This window comes from Pteropus medius, unplaced genomic scaffold, assembly GCF_902729225.1.
Source record: "Pteropus medius unplaced genomic scaffold, Ma_sr-lr_union100, whole genome shotgun sequence".
NCBI lineage: Eukaryota > Metazoa > Chordata > Mammalia > Chiroptera > Pteropodidae > Pteropus > Pteropus medius.
In genome coordinates, this window is record NW_024349799.1 from 14109968 (window position 1) to 14128451 (window position 18484).

Here is an 18484-nt window from a genome sequence, read left to right on the forward strand (position 1 = left end):
TATTAACTATCGAGTTACTCAACTTCCTATAAATAACCCTAAAGTAGTATCTTTTAACAGTCAAGAAATCTTGTATGATTTAGTTCACAAATGAACCTTCATTTTCATGAACAACCAGTAGGAATGCTTTAAAGTATGTATGTAAATTAGTCTTAGTTGTCGTAAAGACAAAATACAGAAGGGATCAAAGTAAGAGTAGTTTAGATGGCTCAAATAGCAAACAAGAGGTCTGAAAAACCTTTCATTACATTCCTAAATGTGCTGAGCAGATTTACATAACAATCAATTATTTTTTTTAAAGTGCCTTTCTCATATACTATGGCTTTTTAGGCACATCCAACAATTTCAACTGAGACACAAAGTATAATCTTGACTTCCTAGGTTAGTGCATATAAACAAGTAGCATTTCTACTATGAGTCCTCAAACTCTACAAGATGGAAACAAAGAGACCCACCCTCAGGCCAACTTTACTCTTTGGGTGAACCTCAGCTGAGTCATTTCATACCAAGGATGAACTCCAACTGCAACAAACCACAAATGACTTTCTTTTTTAAATTTCTTGTACTCACACATTCATGTCACTGAGGCCCAGCTTGCCATTGAAGTGTTTTCCAACATCACAGCCAAACCACACAGCCTAGAAACAAAGAGGAAGAAATAAAGTCAGCATAAGTCCTAACTTTCTATTATATCAAAGAAGTGGAAGAAGAGGTTTTAACCCCAATGCACAAGACAGAAAAAATACCAACCTCTCCATCTTTGATGGAGGCAGCAACCATCTTTTTCAAGAAGTCAATAGGCTGGTTGTTATATAGAGTTTTTCTCCCTCCAACCATATTGCTTAAGTAGTCCACTGTGTAAAGTCTGTTGTACTTGTGCTGGGGCCGAGGGTCATTCACTAAACAAATCTATTGAGAGCAATAACATGTTGATTAGAACATAAAACCAGGAATATCAAGCAAAATACACACCTCTCCTCTAAGTTCACATGTCTGCATTAAAGCTCATCACCTCTGCCTCCAAGAATAAGCATTATAAACACATTGTTAAATAACAAAGAAACAAAAGGTGGCAAAGTCAGTGAGAGAAGTCCTTGCATATTCTAATTAGTGCAAGGGATACATTTGGGAGCTGCATCTTTCCTACTGGCAAGAATCGCCCCCAAACTAATTCTGAAGAATTGCATGCACTTAGTAAGGCAAGATGGAGATCCCATCACTACAACGTCCCTGCTCTCAAATTACAAACAGGCTCAACACCTGGCAATATCTCAAAAAGAGTTGGGATTCCAATCATAAAACAAAGCCATTTGCTTATAAGTGTGTCAAGATGACAATAAAGAAAAGGGCTCTGGTCTTCTCACTAGGCAGTGGAGAAGACCTGAAGAGAGCAAGAAAAACTAGGATGGGACACTGCTCCCTTTCATGAGAGTCCTGGCAGTCGGGGGAAAGGGAGGGGAGCAGAATAGAGATGCTCTGAAACCACAATAAGAAACACCCAACACACTTTTATTGTCTTTGTACCTGAGAATGATTCTGGGCTCAAATCAGGGGAGCCTGTGGGAATTAAACTAATGCTGCTGCCCTACAATTAGAAAAGTCTCTGAAGAGAAGCACTGGGGATCCTGATTTGTTCAACTTTTTTAGGTCCATAAAACACTTCACAGGAAGAGGGGAAAAAAGTTTGTTCAGTTTCTAGTTTGATGATCATGCATGTTAACCCAGGAATCTTATACCCTTCCCTGTAGTCAACGGGCATTTAAAAGTAAACGGCGGTGGCTGCCAGTGCCAGTCTCCAACCTTATCTTCCACATTGAAGAGTGGCTTGACATGTTCCCTGTAAAACTCCAAGGGTGTTATGGGACCAATCTTCTGATAACTTTTATCTTTGTCTCGATACTCCCAGGTGAATGTCTCTGGTGGGTTCCCGATACAGATGCACACTACTCGGAGTATCTAGAAGGAAAAAGGAGGACAGATGAGCGATGGCTAGGGGAAAGCGTTATAATTCACCTCTTCATTTTCCTCAAGCTTGGGAAATACAAGAAATCAGTGGCCAAACCCAAGCCAGAAACTTCACAGGAAATCAATTCTTGTTCCAAAAATTAGAAGGTTGATGTTCAGATTTGATATCTGTCAACTTCTGAGTTCCTAAAATAAATCTCTGAACAATACAATTCTGAAATATTGATATTTAGTGCTTAGTATTTGCCCTGCAAATTAAACTTCCTTAACCAAGAAACTGCTCACTGTTGAAACACAAGACCTGGGTTGCTGCTCTGTTGATTATATTTCAAGTGACAAATAATGTCAGATTTTATAAATGGATTTCCTTCCCTTTAGTCTTCTAGGTTTTACTTGATTGTGACAGGGGTCTCCACTCAGAAAAAAGTCATTAACTTTTCAGCTGGAGTTTGGATGACACTGCATGTTAAAAGCATTATTAGAAAAACAAGAACAACTTTTAGTAGTAAGGTACTATTTTTTGTATTGTGAGACCATAACATATTTTCTAATGATGTCACAATACCTTTAAGTTAGCATCATTACAATCCAAGAATACGTTTACTATAATTTTCATTTTATAGAAAGACAGAAATAGAAATATAGAGACATCCCTTGGATAAAGTAAGAGTATAGAAAGTACTTCTACTTCTATATCAAATTTTCTATTTATTATCTTTTAAAAAATATAACACTATGATCTGCCTCTTCTTTCTCTGCCCCAGTCACCACTGTGAACCAAATTCATCACTTATTGCCTGCATGATTTGTACCACACATTTGAAAACTCCATTACATTCAAGAGAAATGAATCATATCTATTAAGTGTGCCTATTTTGTGCTAGATACTATACATCTGTTAAGTTCGCTTAATTCTCAGAACTCTCTCTTAAGGTATAATTTCTCCTCCTTTTTTTCTTTTCAAAAGAGATCAAGACTCAAAGAAATTAAGAACCTACTTAAGGTCACATAGCCAGTAAATGGCACAACCATGCTCTAAACTGAGGTCGCATACAGTCCAAAAAAAAAAAGTACTGCTCCATTGGTATATGGTTTTTAAAAAAGTAACATTTACTGAATGTGTACTGTGCCATACAAAATCTTTGAATACTTCTTATTCCTCTTAACAGAAGTGGTAGATATCATTCCCACTTTTTGTAGATAAAGAAACCAAAGATCAAGGAAATAAACAGTCACAAAGCCAATAAATGGCAGAATTAGGATTTGGATTCAGATCTGACTTTGGTGAATTAAGCATTTATCATTTACTGTAACTTTCTTGGTTTTTCCAAAAGATGATAAACTTCGTAAGGATAAGGACCAGGTCTTGGATATTTTATGTCTCCTATAGCATCTAGAACTATATCTGACCTAGATATAACAGCTGATCTTAAAATTGTTCCATTCTCCACATCACTACAGAATAATTTTAGAATCGCCACTTTCTTCAAGTCACCTTACTGTTGAAGTGTCATTAATGCTTCCCTATCACCTCCCACAACAAATCTAAACTCCATGACCTGATTTATTATAACTTTTTTATGTAGGCATAAATTGTATTTAGTAAATATGTAAAGCACACTAATCTTAAGTATACAGCTCAATTTTTACATATATATGTACCCATGTAACCATAATTTAGATTAACATACAGAACTTTTCCAGGGCTCCAGAGGGACCCTGACCCCTTTGCAGTCAATAACACAAACTTTCCTCAAGGTAAACACCATTTTGATAATATAACCATTGATTAGTTTTGCCTATTCTTTTAACTGCATATAAATGGAATCATACAGCATACTCTCTTTTGTATCTGGCTTCCTTTGTTGACAAAATGCTGTGAGATACATTAATGGTGGTGTGAATATCAATAATTTGTTCTTTATTGTTGTGTATTATTCATGAACCCTGCCCTCTAGTCAGGCTTATCTCTGTCCCACCTTATCGTCTGCTCAATACACTCAGCTCACTGTTGTCGCCTTCATAACTTTGTTGTCTCTTCTGTTCCTCAGATCCCCATCCTAGTCACACACTTTAAATCTCAGTGCAAGATGCTCCTCCTCCAGAAAGTTTTCACTAATTACTTCAGCTCACACTAATTGCTCCCTCTCTGAATATTTCTGCCATAAAATTTAACATTTGATCCCAGTGCCATTTATGTTTCTCTAATGTGTTCCCAGCTAGATTTAATCTACCAGAGACAGAAATTAAGTCTTAGACATATCCCAACGAACCCCAGAAGAACCACATTAAAAATGGTTTTCTTATGTCTATTGATCATGTTATTTCCTCTTCGAGGAAATATCTATTCAGGTCTTCTATTCATTTTTTAATTGGATTATTTGTTTGTTGTTGTTGCTGAATTATATGAGTTCTTTATATATTTTGGATATTAATCCCTTATCAGATGTATCATAAACGAATATTTTCTCCCATTCAGTAGGTTGTCTTTTCATTTTGTTGATGGTTTCCTTTGCTGTGCAAAAACTTTTTAGCTTGATGTAGTCCCATTTGTTTATTTGTCCTTTTGTTTCCCTTGCCTGAGGAGATATGTCTGAAAAGAAATTACTAGTAGCAATATCAGAGGGATTAATGCCTATGTTTTCTTCTAGAAGTTGTATGGTTTCACTTACATGTGGAATTTAAGGAACAAAAAGAACAAACTAATCAAAAACAGACTCACAAATATAGAGGACAATCTGGAGACAAACAGAGGGGAGGGTGGTTGAGGGGCTGGGAGAAAAGGGTAAAGGGTTAAAAAGTACAAATTAGTAATCACGGGGATGGGGAGCACAGCATAGGGAATGCAGTCAGCATTAATGTAATGCCTAGGTGGAGAGCCGGAAGAGAGAAAGAGTAATCAGGGGGATCGTTTCAGAAACTATGTAAATGTCTAACAAATGTACTGTATATTTGAAACTAATAAAAAAATGGTTTTCTTAAATCAAAAGTTCTTCTCCAGCGTGAAATTTGACTTAGGAATTCAAACTGGGCTTCTGCTCTCTTTAAAAACATGCCAACAGCGAGGCTTTACTCATATGTTTAGGCAATGTCTTCCTAGACTCCACATCTAGAACTTGGGAGTTAGGTCAAACATGCTGCCAGCTCTAGCCCATTACCAACTGACAGACCATGGATTTGCGTCTGCCACAAGCCGATTACAGCAAAGCAGCACCTATCGATTCCATTCATAACTAAGGACATTTCCCTTTTTTTTCCCTCTAGTTAAGAGAAGAATGGCTCCCCAAATACATTGTTATTTTCTCAATTCATAGATTAAAATCTTATACACTGGCAAATTCTGTATCCGGATAGAGTGATCGCCTTACTTCGTCTTTCTAAATTTCAAGAAGAGGTGTACCAAATATGGATAAGATTAGGGTAGCCAATCCTACTCACGTTAGAGTCATTCTTGGAAGCAGTGGAGCTATTTTATCTTTTAAATACGTCCTACTAATTTTATGAGCTATTTCTATCCCTATGGTTTCAACCAGGGCAAGATTATAGGTATTACAAAGGATGACCTGAGCAAATCCCAAAGGTACCCTAAAAGCAGGCAAAAGAGAAGGCTTAGAGAGCAAAACAAAGCTATAGCTTATAAGAAAAATACCTCTCCTTGGATCCCAACTCTGTCATCCTTAACCTGACAGAGCCTGCTCACCCTCTTCCCTCACTTTACCCTCCTCTCCCTTCAGAAATGTCTGCTCCTGTCTCTGTTCTAGAGAAAATCACCAGGTAATGATCTATGACTGCCTGCTTTCTTAATACCCCACCTACTGCGTATGTTTTATATATCTGAATTTTTTAAATCAAAGATTTATATAAGGCACAAACGAGGATAAGAGTGACATCTTTCTCTTGGATTTTAGCAAAACTGTAATCTGAGACATGTTGCTTTGTTTTATATTAGTTTATAAACTATCCGAAGCCATTCACAAATATTCAAGTCAGTTTTTAACACTTTGAAAGGAATACCTGGCTCCAAGCCAACTAACAATAGTTAAACAAGCTCTAATTAAAAAAAAAAAAATTCTCCAAAGTATAACCTCCAAGGCCCCTGATACTATATTTTCTTGATGAGATTCTGCTGTTCTGAAATAACATTCTGTTCCCAAAGATACAAAACTGGCAGTAAGCTTTGGATATCCAAGTCTGCTCTCTGGTGGGCAACTCGGGAGTGTCACTTGCTTTTCACAAGGTGTACTTGGCATTCACAACAAAAAAGGACACTGGACATTGAATACAAGTCATACAGACTGAATATTAATGAGTAACAGGAAAGGGAATGGGAAAAAAAAAAGGACACAGAAAGCATGAGACATGGAACATGGGGAAGGAATGTGTGAATCCCAATTTAAAAACAAATGATGTGGGACTGAGTCAATTTCCATACCCATAGCTAATTTGGGAGACAGACATCAAGTGAAAGGAGGATGGGGGGCGTGCAATAGTTGACAGTCGGTCATGAACACTTAGAAGAATGAGAGTTTAAAGCCAGCTATAGGCAGACACGGTACTGGATTGATGAGAGAGGATACGGTAAAGTCTAAAGCACTATAAAAATATTATTTACTTCTATTAGAAAAATGCAAAGCTATAGTGTCCTTAAATGATCTACCTCAACTTTTTAGTTTTATTGATGGAGAAACTAGGTTCAAAAGTAAAATGACCTATTGATCACAGAGTAGAATGGCCACCAACTACACAGAAGTGGTCACAGAAAATAGCTAATCTTTGATGAAAGTTCAGTACTGATGATAAATGAGCTAGTTACAAGCGGGAAGGAACAGGGACTCAGTGACTACTGACATGCAGAAAAAGGGGAGAGAAGGAAACACAGCTCTCTACAGTTTTCTGGTGGGAAATGGAAGAAAGGCAAGGATTTATTTAAATTAAAAAAAAAAACAAAAAAAAACACATCACCTAGAAGGCAGGAAGATACTTTCTGGAGGCATTAAACATATTTTTGGGCAGAGAAAACATATAAAAAGGTACATTTAAAAGGTATGAACCCTTCTGTGATATTAAAGGAAATAAGTTCATAAAGAGAGCTCCATATAGATGATAACAGTCAAACAATCTTGAGACTACTTCTAGAGTGATATTTGAATAAAAAAAAAAAGTTAAAAATGCTGCCTCTCCAGCCCCACCTGAGACCTAATCTGCATTTTAACAAGATCTCCAAGGATTTGTAGGCACGTTACACTTTGAAAGCACTACTTTAGGCCACATCTAATCTATCCTTCCTCCAAAACTTTGCTTCTCACATTATGTCCCTCATCCGCATATTCCTTTCCCCACACAGGTTCCCACACACTGCCCTAACCACCAAAAGGCCTTTTCTTATATCTGCAAGCCCCACCACTTTAAGATACCATGGCATCACCCACTTCTTTCCTCTTCCTTGTCCTCTACATAAGTCCCGGCAGCTTCACGTCTGAAATATACCCCAATATGTATTCACTCCTCTCCATCCTCACTCTCATCAACCTGGTCCAAACAACTCTCATCTACACAACCAACCATAATACCCTCCTGAATGGTCACCTCACTTCCTCAATCCATCCTCAAAACACCCATTTTCTCTACAAGATCTATTTTAGCTACTCCCATCCTTTTTCCAAGCTCAAGCATCATTGCCTTCTTTCTTTTCCTCAAAAATACCAAGCTTTCTCGCAGCTTAGTAAGGGTACTTTATACTCACTGTCCCCTCTATCCGGTATGATGGATTCTTTTTGTTACTCATGTCTCAGCTCAGATTTCATCTCAGAAAGGCCTTTCACGACCACGCTATTTTATGTTCTTCAGAACACATATCACATCAGATAGTTAGTTTATCTACTTGTGCACTATGTCTCCCTCAACTAGTATGTAAAGTCCATCAGAGCAAGGACCACGTCTATCTTGGTCATCACTATAGCCCCAGTGCTTAGAACCTGCTTTTTAAAAAACAAACAAACAAAAAAAAACTGGCTTTACACTCTTTGCTATTTCATAGCTGAAATGATGAAAAGATTCTTTTCAGCCCTCTTTACTCTTCCAACATAAAGGATCTTTACTAAGATTTTTTCTTATAGAAAATGATAATCTTTAAACTAGCTATATGTTTCATTTTACTAATTACTGGCTGTGAGGCTACAGCCTTTTCGAAGCAGGTGCATTACAAAGCCTGATAAAACCAGATGAGAAAGGGAAATCCAAAGCAGTTCAGAGAGTCTGAAAAATATATTTTAGAGAAGAGGGACAAACTTTTGGCCCCCCAGGCCAAATCTAGCTCACATAGATGTTGAATTTGGCCTGCAAATAATTTTTCTTTTTAAACTTTTATTTAGTTATCGGCATGTTAAAATGATTTCTCATTTCTCTGAGAAAAGAAAATCTGACAGCAATGGGCCTGCATTCCTACAAGGTAACAAGTTGCTGAGCAGAGCTGCCTTCTTCTGATGCAAAGCCATGCCTGATTCTGCTTGTTTTACTCATATACTGTATTCCCTGCCAGGTTCTATAGGCTCTTACCTTGAGTCTAGGGAGGCCCTAGAGACCAGTGAATAAAAATCAGGAGGATCAGTGAACTTGGATGGGAAAAGAAATTACATTGTTATTTTCACTAACCTCTAACAGAAATTTATCATTTCCCTCTATTATGAATGTAGACAAAATGCCACAGTAGTTTTAACAGTACTTCCTTTGTCACCAATAGGCATCACAAATATTTTTGTATCAATTAGTTGATGCAGATGTCTCAAAATATTTGATTCTTGTTACTATTTGAAAATTATACCTATTAGACCCATTGTTAGATCTTGTTTTTTTTAAATTCATTAAAGTACATATTATACTCTATCACTTAGTATTTTTAGAACTGCATTTTTAATATAAATGAATCCTTTGTAGTCCTATGCATTTTTATCCGATCTGAAGTTCAAACTCAACTGAGTGGGCATCCTACATTTTTTTTTTTCCTAAATCTGGCAACTCTGGGAGTAGCCTATGGCCTTCACTAGATAGCAAGAGGGGTCCAGGGCGCAAAAAAATTGAAATCCATACCACCTGGATTCTTCCCACCTCCCATTGCTAACCAAACATGCCCCCTGAGACATTAATTACCCTTTACCTCTGGGATGTGTAGTGTGGTCCCTATGGGCAGCCCCTGGAGGAGCCTGGGTATTGTAGATGCTAAGTCTCCCCCCTTGTTGGGTATTCCTGAGACAATGCCAAAAACCCAGCTCCCACCTCAGATGAGGGGATATGCAGAGACAATGATGGCAGGAGGCCAGGTGACAGTGTCAGTATTGGCTTTATGCTCATGGGAAAAATGTGAGCCATTGTTCACCTACTCTGGCAGGGAAAGGAGGCACAAGGCCAGGGTCTAGAGGATAGGCAGTGCTGAGCACATCAGCATGCTGCAAACTGGGTCAAATACATTGTGTTCAGTGGATTAGCCATCTTAGGATTCACGGTGGGAAGCAGCTCCGATCCCACCAATGCAACTGGAAACCCTTTCCCTGTTGTTCCTGTTGTCTGAATGCCACAAGGCTATATTCCAGGATATGCTTATGAGATACACCCACTCTGGATTTTGACTCAGAAGCTAATGATTTCAAGAGACGGGGACTGCCCAGAAGTCATTCTGGTGAGGGAAAGGCAGCATAAGAAGCTACATTAACTTCCAGGGGCCGTAACATCAGGTGTCCAGCATCAGAGGTGTCTGTGCCCAGTGGTGGCAGTCGCTTCATGAGATAAACCAATTTTGCTGTGAAATTTTGGATGTCATTCCTAACATTTCCACATTCAAAGTCCAGTTCTCCCAGCTTTCCTGGAGATCCTACTTTCCCAGTGAGCTACTTCTTATCACCTAATATATTCCTTTTATATTTAAAGTAGCCAAGGTTCTTGTATCTAAAAACTCTGACACAATGATAATATAAGAAAGTATATGAGTGGCAGAGTAATATTTTTGAAGTATTAACCATTTTTTCTATTCCCTATGTATGCCTATTTTTTTCTGGGAAGAAATATGATAGGATGAAAACAAAGGGGATAAAAAAGGACAATTTCTGGCCTCCAAAGGTTGGTGACCTCGGGGAGGATAACAGCAAAACGCCAGAAGACAAAGTATTTGGGAAATATCACAGGAATGAGAGTTGAGTTTCCTTCTCCTCTCTTTCATTCAGGCTCCTAGACAGAAAAATTATTTCCCCAGGGTGGAGAGAGGAACAAAATATGAGAAAACTTCAAACCTGCTGAGGTGATATTTCTGCCACTTCCAGAGAGTGGGTTCTCAAAGGAGGTATTAATCTGAGTGATATGAGAAAATAAAAACTTATTTGTAAAAAATTAACTCCTATTTTAGAACTAGATCAGTGTGGAGTTCACTAATATTGTCAAAGGAAGTTAGAAAAGGCTTGGGATTGATTTGAATTTCATTATGATACGCTTTTAACAGTCCTCTTTATTCCTCTACCTCCTTTCCCTAAACGTTATTACACTTCTCTGTAAACAAGCTTTGTTTCATCTTTTTATTTTCTTGTTATTGTTACCTGTTTGCATCTGTTACTCATTCCTTTATTCAAACTTTTTTAAAAAACCAATTCACCCATTTCTTTCGCCCTCCACTCCTCTCCCCACCCCTGGCAACCATATATATGTATATACCACCTATAAGAGAGTGCATATGGTATTTGTCTTTGCTGACTTATTTCATTTAGTGTAGTGCCTTCAAGGTCTACCCATGTTGTCGCAAATGGCAAGACTTCATTCCTTTTTTATGACTGAATAATATTCCACAGTGTGTGTACGTACACCGTATTTTTATCCATTCACCCACTGATGAACATTTAAGATTGTTTCCAAATCTTGGCTATTATAAAAAATGCTGCAGTGAACATGGAAATGCATAATTATGTTTTTGTTCTCTTTAGATAAATATCCAGAAGTGAGATTGCTGGATCATATGGTAGTTCTATTTTTAATTTTTGAGGAACCTCCACATTGTTTTCCATAGTGACTAGTGACTACACTAATCTACATTTCTACCAACAGTGCACAAGGGCTCCCATTTCTCCATATCCTCATAACCTGTTATTTCTAGTATTTTTGATAATAGCTATTACAATAGGTGTGAGGTGACATCTCATTGTGGTTTTAATTTGCATTTGCCTGATGATTAATGACGTTGAGCATCTTTTCAGGTACTTCTTGGGCATATGCATGTCTTCTTAGGAAAAATGTCTATTCAGATCTTCTGGCCACTTTTAAATCGAATTTTTTTTTGTTATCAAGTTGTATGAATTCTTTATATATTTTAAATATTAGTTCTTTATCAGATATATGATATGCAAATATTTTCTTCCATTCAGTAAGTTGTCTTTTCATTCTGTTGATTTCCTTTGATGAAAAGATTTTTAATTGGATGTAGTCCCACTTGTTTATTTTTGCTTTCGGTGTCAGATTCAAAAAATCATTGCCAAGACCTATGTCAAGGATATTACAGACCATGTTTTCTTCTAAGAGTTTTACAGTTTCGTGTCTTCAAGTCTTTAACTTATTTTGAGTTAATTTTTGTGTATAATGTAAGATAACTGGTCCAGTTTTCTAACCATCATTTATTGAAGAGACTATCCTTTCCCTGTTGTATATTCTTGATCCCTTTGTTGTAAATTAATTAACCATATATATGTGGATTTAATTCTGGGGTCTCCATTCTGTTTCATTAATCTATGTGTCTGTTTTTATGCCAATATCACACTGTTTTAATTACTATAGCTTTGCAATATAGTTTGAAATCAGGGAGGGTGATACTTCCACCTTTCTTCTTACTTTTCAAGATTGCTTTGCTTATGCAGGGCCTTTTATGGTTTCATATAAATTTTAGGATTGTTTGTACTATTTCTGTGAAAAATGCAACTGGAATATTGATAGGAATTGCAGTGAAGCTATATATTGTTTTGGGCAGTATACACATTTTAACAATATTAATTCTTCCAATCCATGCATACTGAATATCTTTCCACTAATTTATGTTTTCTTCAATTTTTTTCATTAATATCTTATAATTTTCAATATACAGGTCTTTCACCTCCTTGGTTAAATTTATTCTTTGATATTTTATTCTTTTTTATACAATTGCAAATGGGATTGTTTTCTTAATTCTCTTTCTGATAGTTCATTATTAGTGTATAGAAACAAAATAGATTTTTGTATACTGATTTTGTATCCTGCAACTTTACTGAATTCATTTATCAGTCTTAATAGTTCTCTGATTGAGTCATTAGGGCTTTCTATATATATTATGTCATCTGCAAATAGTGACCTGCTTAATATTTAGTAGGTACTCAATAAATACTTATGGAATTAATAAATATCAATTTTTTTTCTCTTCATTGCCAAGTTTCTTGAAACTGTCTTCTTTTTCTTGCCATGACTCCTCTCCATCTAGTTCCTCCCCTTCTCCATTCTACTGAAATTATTCTACAAACCCCCATTCAGGAAATCCAGCAGCCTTGTCTGTCTTCATATTCTTTGACCTGTTGACCTGTCTGCAGCATCTGACACTGATACCAGCACCTACATCACAACATAGTTCTGGCACTTGCTTTTACAGAAATAGATGTTCTCTGGAATAGGTATTTGCTAGAATTCTTTGCTTAGATCTGTTCTATCCTATTCTCCCTCAGGGATTTCGGTCATTCTCAAAGCTTCAGCCATCTGTACTATCATCACTATCACTTTGCTAGGTCATTCTTTTTTTCTAAGCTCCAGGATTGTTTCCATGTACCTGAAACCCAATTCCAAATGGACTGTGCCTTGGGACTAGGCAATTTAAAACCAATGTTCCTCCTCTTCATGGTGGTGACTAAAAAGAGCATCTCTGACTTATTTGTGGGAACCACAGCAGCCTTATCCCAGTTACCAGGCTTAAAACATTAAATGTTACTTTTAATAGTGAATCTTCCTTTGCAGATAAGTTGCCAAGTCCCACAGATTTTTCCTCTAAGGTCTCTCACATTTCTCCCTTCCTATTTCAATTGTTACAGTCTTGTTCAGGCCGAATTAGTACCACCTAGACTGCTACAGTTTCATAACTGGTCTTACTACCTCTACTTCTTCCCATTTAACAAAATTAATCTCCTTACATGAAGCTTCACTGCACATTACTTCTCTACTGAAAAATCTTCCCAACTTCTCATTTCCTATTGAATTAGGACAAATTCTCATGCTAGTATTCAAAACTCTTACATGTCTAATTCTAACTTTCCACATTACTCTTCTAGCTTCAAACTTTAATGTGCCTCAGGATCACTGATTTAATGCAGATTATAGGGACTATCCCCAGAAATTCAGATTTAGTACATTTGGAGTGGCACCCAGGAATTTTCATTTTTAACAAGTATCTGATTCTAATACAGATGAACTATAAATCACTTTTTCAGAAATACCATTCTAGCTCCTCCCTAAGATTCTAAGTAAACTGGCCTACTCATGGCTCACCAAATCTGCCTTGAGCATGCTTAGAATGCTTTCCACTAGTGAGATAGTTAACCTATCAAACTGTTTACCTATCAGATTGGTAAGAATTTAATTGTTTGATAAGTACACTGCCTGGATAAAACTAAAGGGAAATAAGTTCTATCAAAAGGGAAATAGGTTCTATCAGACATTGCTGATGAGAGTGTAAACTGATATAATCTTCAGAAAGAAAAATTTGGCATTAGCTATCTAAATTACAAATGCATGTTTCTGACTCAAAATTCTAATTATAGAAATATAACCTACAGGTATATTCATACATATGCAAAATAACACATGTATAAGATTATTTATTGAAGTTTTTTAAGCAGAAGTTTGAAAATAACTAGAATGTCCATTAAGAGGGACTAATTAATTATGGTACATCCAGAAACATTTTTTAAATGCAGAAGTTTATGTATTAATATGGGAAGATTTCCAAGGCATTGTTAAGTAAAAAAAAGAAAAGCACTATATACAGAATATGAATAACATAACAACATCTGTGCAAAGAAAAAAAAGAGGAAGAAAATAATATATATTGGTATTGTATTGTTAAAAAAAGATCTCTGAAAGGATAACTAACTGCTAATACTAATAACAAACTAATAAAACTAATTTTGGAGTATGTGGGAACTGGGATAATAGAGAACAGGATGGGAAAAAGACTTTTCATACTTTTATTGTTAAAAATATTTTTTAATCAAAGAAATCTTAAAAATAAAAAAAATATATATAGATAACTAGGCTCCATTCTCAGGGAAACCAATTTTGTAGGTCTGGAGTAAGCCTAGGACTGACTATATACTGTTTTTAAGAGCTGAGAGCCACTGCTATAGAATTTCCTAAGCAAATAATCACTACCTGTCTCTTCATGGCACTGATGAATACTGTATCTAGTCTTTATGTTTTGTTTTTAACAGTTTTGGTAGAGCATACATTATTAATCCTAAGGGGATCTGGAGGCTAAAAAAATAAAAACAAAAACAAAAAACAGACTAGATATACTGAGAAAATATCACAATAGAGATGACAACACATTTCCGAAACAGATCTGCCTTGTCCATCATCTCAACTAGCAACCTGCTCTTCTCTTTCTCAAAAAGAATGCCTTTAGTATAGACCCCTTTCATTCAAAGCTTTCGGAGCTTCATGGCTGCTGATTTAAATGATCATTTTGACATGCCTAAAAGGCTAGGCACATCATAGGTACTCATCTGTGGCTTTAAAACCATAGCTACATTCCTCATTACCAAAGAGTCAGGTTCAATAAAGAGGAGTCATTTGGAGGACTGTAAAATCTAAAAACCTACCATACAGAATTCTGTAGTCAACAGTTTAGGCAGAATCATTAAGTAAATAACACTATAAAACATCCATCCTCAGGACTTGGTATGATGATGTCTTACTATTTTTTCAAGGTAAGGGTAGGGGAAGAAAGATATAAAACATATCTGCCCTAACTCTTATCAGCCAACCCTATGGTCAGGAGTGGATCTTAGATACATCCTTTAAAAGAGACACATCCTTTAAAAGATTGTTAAAGCAAATATCAAAAGCCCACATGATGCTTAAAATCTGCTAGAAGTATTATCTGAGTCATTTTCCATAACTTTACAGAAGCTTCATCCTTACTATATCCCCACCATCTTACTATAATCATAAATGAAAGCAAATTATGCAAGAGATATGGCTTCAACAAGAGAAATCATTCCAAGCAGGAAGGAAAGAGAACATTTACTGAACAACTGCTATGTGACAGGCACTGTGCCTTGCATTCTTATATTTAATTCTTTATTTGAGCCCCATAAAAATCCAATGAGAAATATATTTCAAAACCCAAACTGAATCTCAGATAAGTATCTAATGTAAAATCAGAGCTGTTAAGCGATAGAGCCAGAATTGAAACCCGTGCCTAACTTCAAAGCTTATTTTTTTCTACTATACCCAGATGCCTCTCTTAAATAGGAACATTTAAGAAGAAAGGTTTAAGTACGAGATAATTTAAATGCACTTGGCAAAATGAAACCTCTGCATTCATCCATTCGACAAATATTTAAGAAATAGTTATTCTGTTAACCACTGGGCTAGACATGTTACACTTGAATAAACTGAGACTTGAGAGATTAAGGAACTTGTCCTAGGTCACAAGGCTGTTAAGTAATGGGATGATCAGAATTTAGACTGGCATCAGAGACCATGCACTCAAATACACTATACTCCCTCTCTAAAATACAAAGGAAAACATGTGTTGTCTATTGCAGTAAAATATTTAGGTCATTTTAAATTCCACACAATCTTGAAAGAAAATTGTTAGTGATTCTTAGTAAATAGTCCACTAGGTGAAAGAGGGAAATGTTTGTTCTTTTCTCAAAGTAATTTCAGAGATTTATGCATATTCATCTGGATTATGGATGGTATTAAAAAATATTCTTAACTTCCTTGATAATATTACCTAACCTTACATAAGTTTAATGCTTTTTAGGTTTTCCAAAATGTTTTCTGATACAACCAGCAATACATTAGTACACATATATTATTTTATCTGATATAACCATCAATAATTTCCCATCTTTATTCCTACAGAATAAAGCCAAAAGTCCTGGAATCTCCTGAGATCCCTCACGACTCCTCCTTTCTAGCTTAATTTGCTACCAGTCACACTCACAACATTTATGTTTCAGCTACGGTATTCCCTGAGGATTCCGCCTTTGTTCATGCAATTCCTTTTGTCTAGAATGGTCCTTATTAACCATCTAGTAAAGTCCTACTGAACTTTTGAGAGCTGGTTTAAATACCTTCCCTATGAAACCTTCAACTCACTGTATTAGTCACTCCCTCCTCTATGACTACCAAATCCTTTTTTACACATCTCTAGCACAGGATTTATTATAATTATTCACGAGTTTCTTTTCCCCAAGAGATTGAGCTTCTTAAGAGTAAACATTGTCTTTCTCATCTTTGTAATCCCTAGTGCCAAACTCACAGAAAGTATTCAATATTTATGAATTATACTACTAAATCAGGAATTAGATGATGGAAGTACATTCAAGTCCCATACTAAAATGCAAAGTTTATACTTCAGTTTTTACAGCTGTCAAATAAGAAATTTTGAATTCAGCAGTTACTGCAATGACTATGCTTCCTAATCAATTTAATGGATAGGAATATTTTGAGAGTTCTTTAGAAGAGTCACAAAAAAATCCAAAAAATTGTTATTACCTCCTCCATCATGGCATCCTGTGTGGCTGAGATTTCTCCTTTGGTTGCTCCACTGTGTACCAGGTTCCGTAGTCGTATACAGAACTCTCTCATCTATGACAGAAAGTTATTCGGCACTCCAATATTTACCCAAATTCAACTGTAAATGAGCTAACAGACCAACATTAGTTCTATTTTGAAGTGTTACTCAGCCAAGATCTAAGGCAAAGTTCATAAAAGCAAATGTGTTTTTCCCCACCCAGTCCACTTAAACGCATAGCTAAAGTCACTTTCCATAAAAATGAAAACACATGGATTATTTCCCCAAAATATTAGACAAATAGCTCCTGCTCTATAACAGATGGTACTCTCTGTGACAGTACATGCCTGGCTATGAGGAAAACATCTAATTCCATAATGCCCATGACCCTAAGAAAAAGCAAGAAACTTAAGATGATTATGCCATTAAATCATTCTAATAGATTTTTATTTAGAATTTTACTGACTCTATTTCTCTGCCATATTATTGTGACCATGGCTATGTCAACCCCCAATATAATTTCATCTTTGTTGTTTTCAATTTTGAGATATACCTAAGATAAAGGTGAGTTTCAAATCTAACCATGGTGCTAAAGAGGATCTTGCTCCCATCTGAAATGTACCCAGTGATCTTTTAGATTGATAATAATCTCTCCCCCGCATTTCCTGGTTGGGAAATAATCTACTTCTAATATGGGGAAACACATCTACAGTTTATTTTAAAATGCAATCTTTCTCCCAAGAATGACAAATCCAATTTTAGCCTCATAGATCAGGACAGCAGGTTCTAGCAACTTCGAGTTCTCAAAAAAGATGTCTGGCTGGCAGAGAAGCATCTCCAAAGGATTTACAATCCTCCTTGGAAAATGGGTTACACAGACAAGAGAGAATGATTTACTAAGATAAATGAAGCAATAAAAATCAGTTCAGTGACCACATCGAGTCTTTAATGTGTGAATAAACTACACTGATGTGGTTTGGGGAAGCCTCCGAACTCAGCATCCTCTTTAAGGAAGTCTCACAAATAGTTCTTTTTGGTTTTACTAGTACATAAAGCTGTCCCAGCCAATCTCCACTAGATTGAAGTGACAAGCACAGGACCCAGTGTACTTCTGGCCCATATTAATTGAATGTAGGACTTACTTTCTTGAGTACAAATAAGAAAACATTGAAATCAATAGAAATAAAAGTGGAAGATTTTTAAAAAGAAAAAAAAAAAACACCCTAATCTCAATTATTTTTAAAGGTAATACGTAGCTCCATTGCCTCTTAGAGACACTGGGGTAGCTATCTTGTACACAGACTGTGTACACTGAAATGTCCAAGAATCCCCTTAGAAAATCAGTTAGGAATTTTAAGATAAAGTACACTAAATTCTATCCCATCCTGTTCCATATGTTGTACCTTGTGATTCAGAATATCATTCATCCTTCTGGTTGCTTCTGTTGTATGAGATTCAGGGAAGCACTTCTTAGGGATAACACCATATTTTTCTAAAAGAAAACAAATTTTAGTGTTCAATAAGGTAAAAGTATACTCCAGCATTAGAAACCTTGGCAAAAGTAGCTATGACTTTAAGAAATAGGCCATATTTTGCTGGTTTAATTCAGAAAACTTAACAATCTTATGCTTTATATTATTAAACAGGTTAATCTGCATATTTATCCATCTATCTTAGAATTAATTCTGTTCTTTTAGCTTTCATACTTTGTAAAGTGCTCAGAAATAATCA

The 18484-nt window shown here is 36.1% G+C and overlaps 1 protein-coding gene across 2 annotated transcripts in view; it reads right to left on the reverse strand.

The window, feature by feature from the left end:
* Nucleotides 1-18484, reverse strand: part of BLMH (bleomycin hydrolase) — a 41281-nt gene that overhangs the window by 18101 nt on the left and 4696 nt on the right. For both annotated transcript variants that reach the window (XM_039886211.1, XM_039886210.1), the window contains exons 5-9: nt 18157-18245; nt 16735-16827; nt 1801-1956; nt 751-909; nt 571-638 (exon numbers count right to left, since the gene is read on the reverse strand). In XM_039886211.1, the coding sequence (XP_039742145.1) occupies nt 571-638; nt 751-909; nt 1801-1956; nt 16735-16827; nt 18157-18245 (565 nt within the window). The remainder of the gene's footprint in view (nt 1-570; nt 639-750; nt 910-1800; nt 1957-16734; nt 16828-18156; nt 18246-18484) is intronic.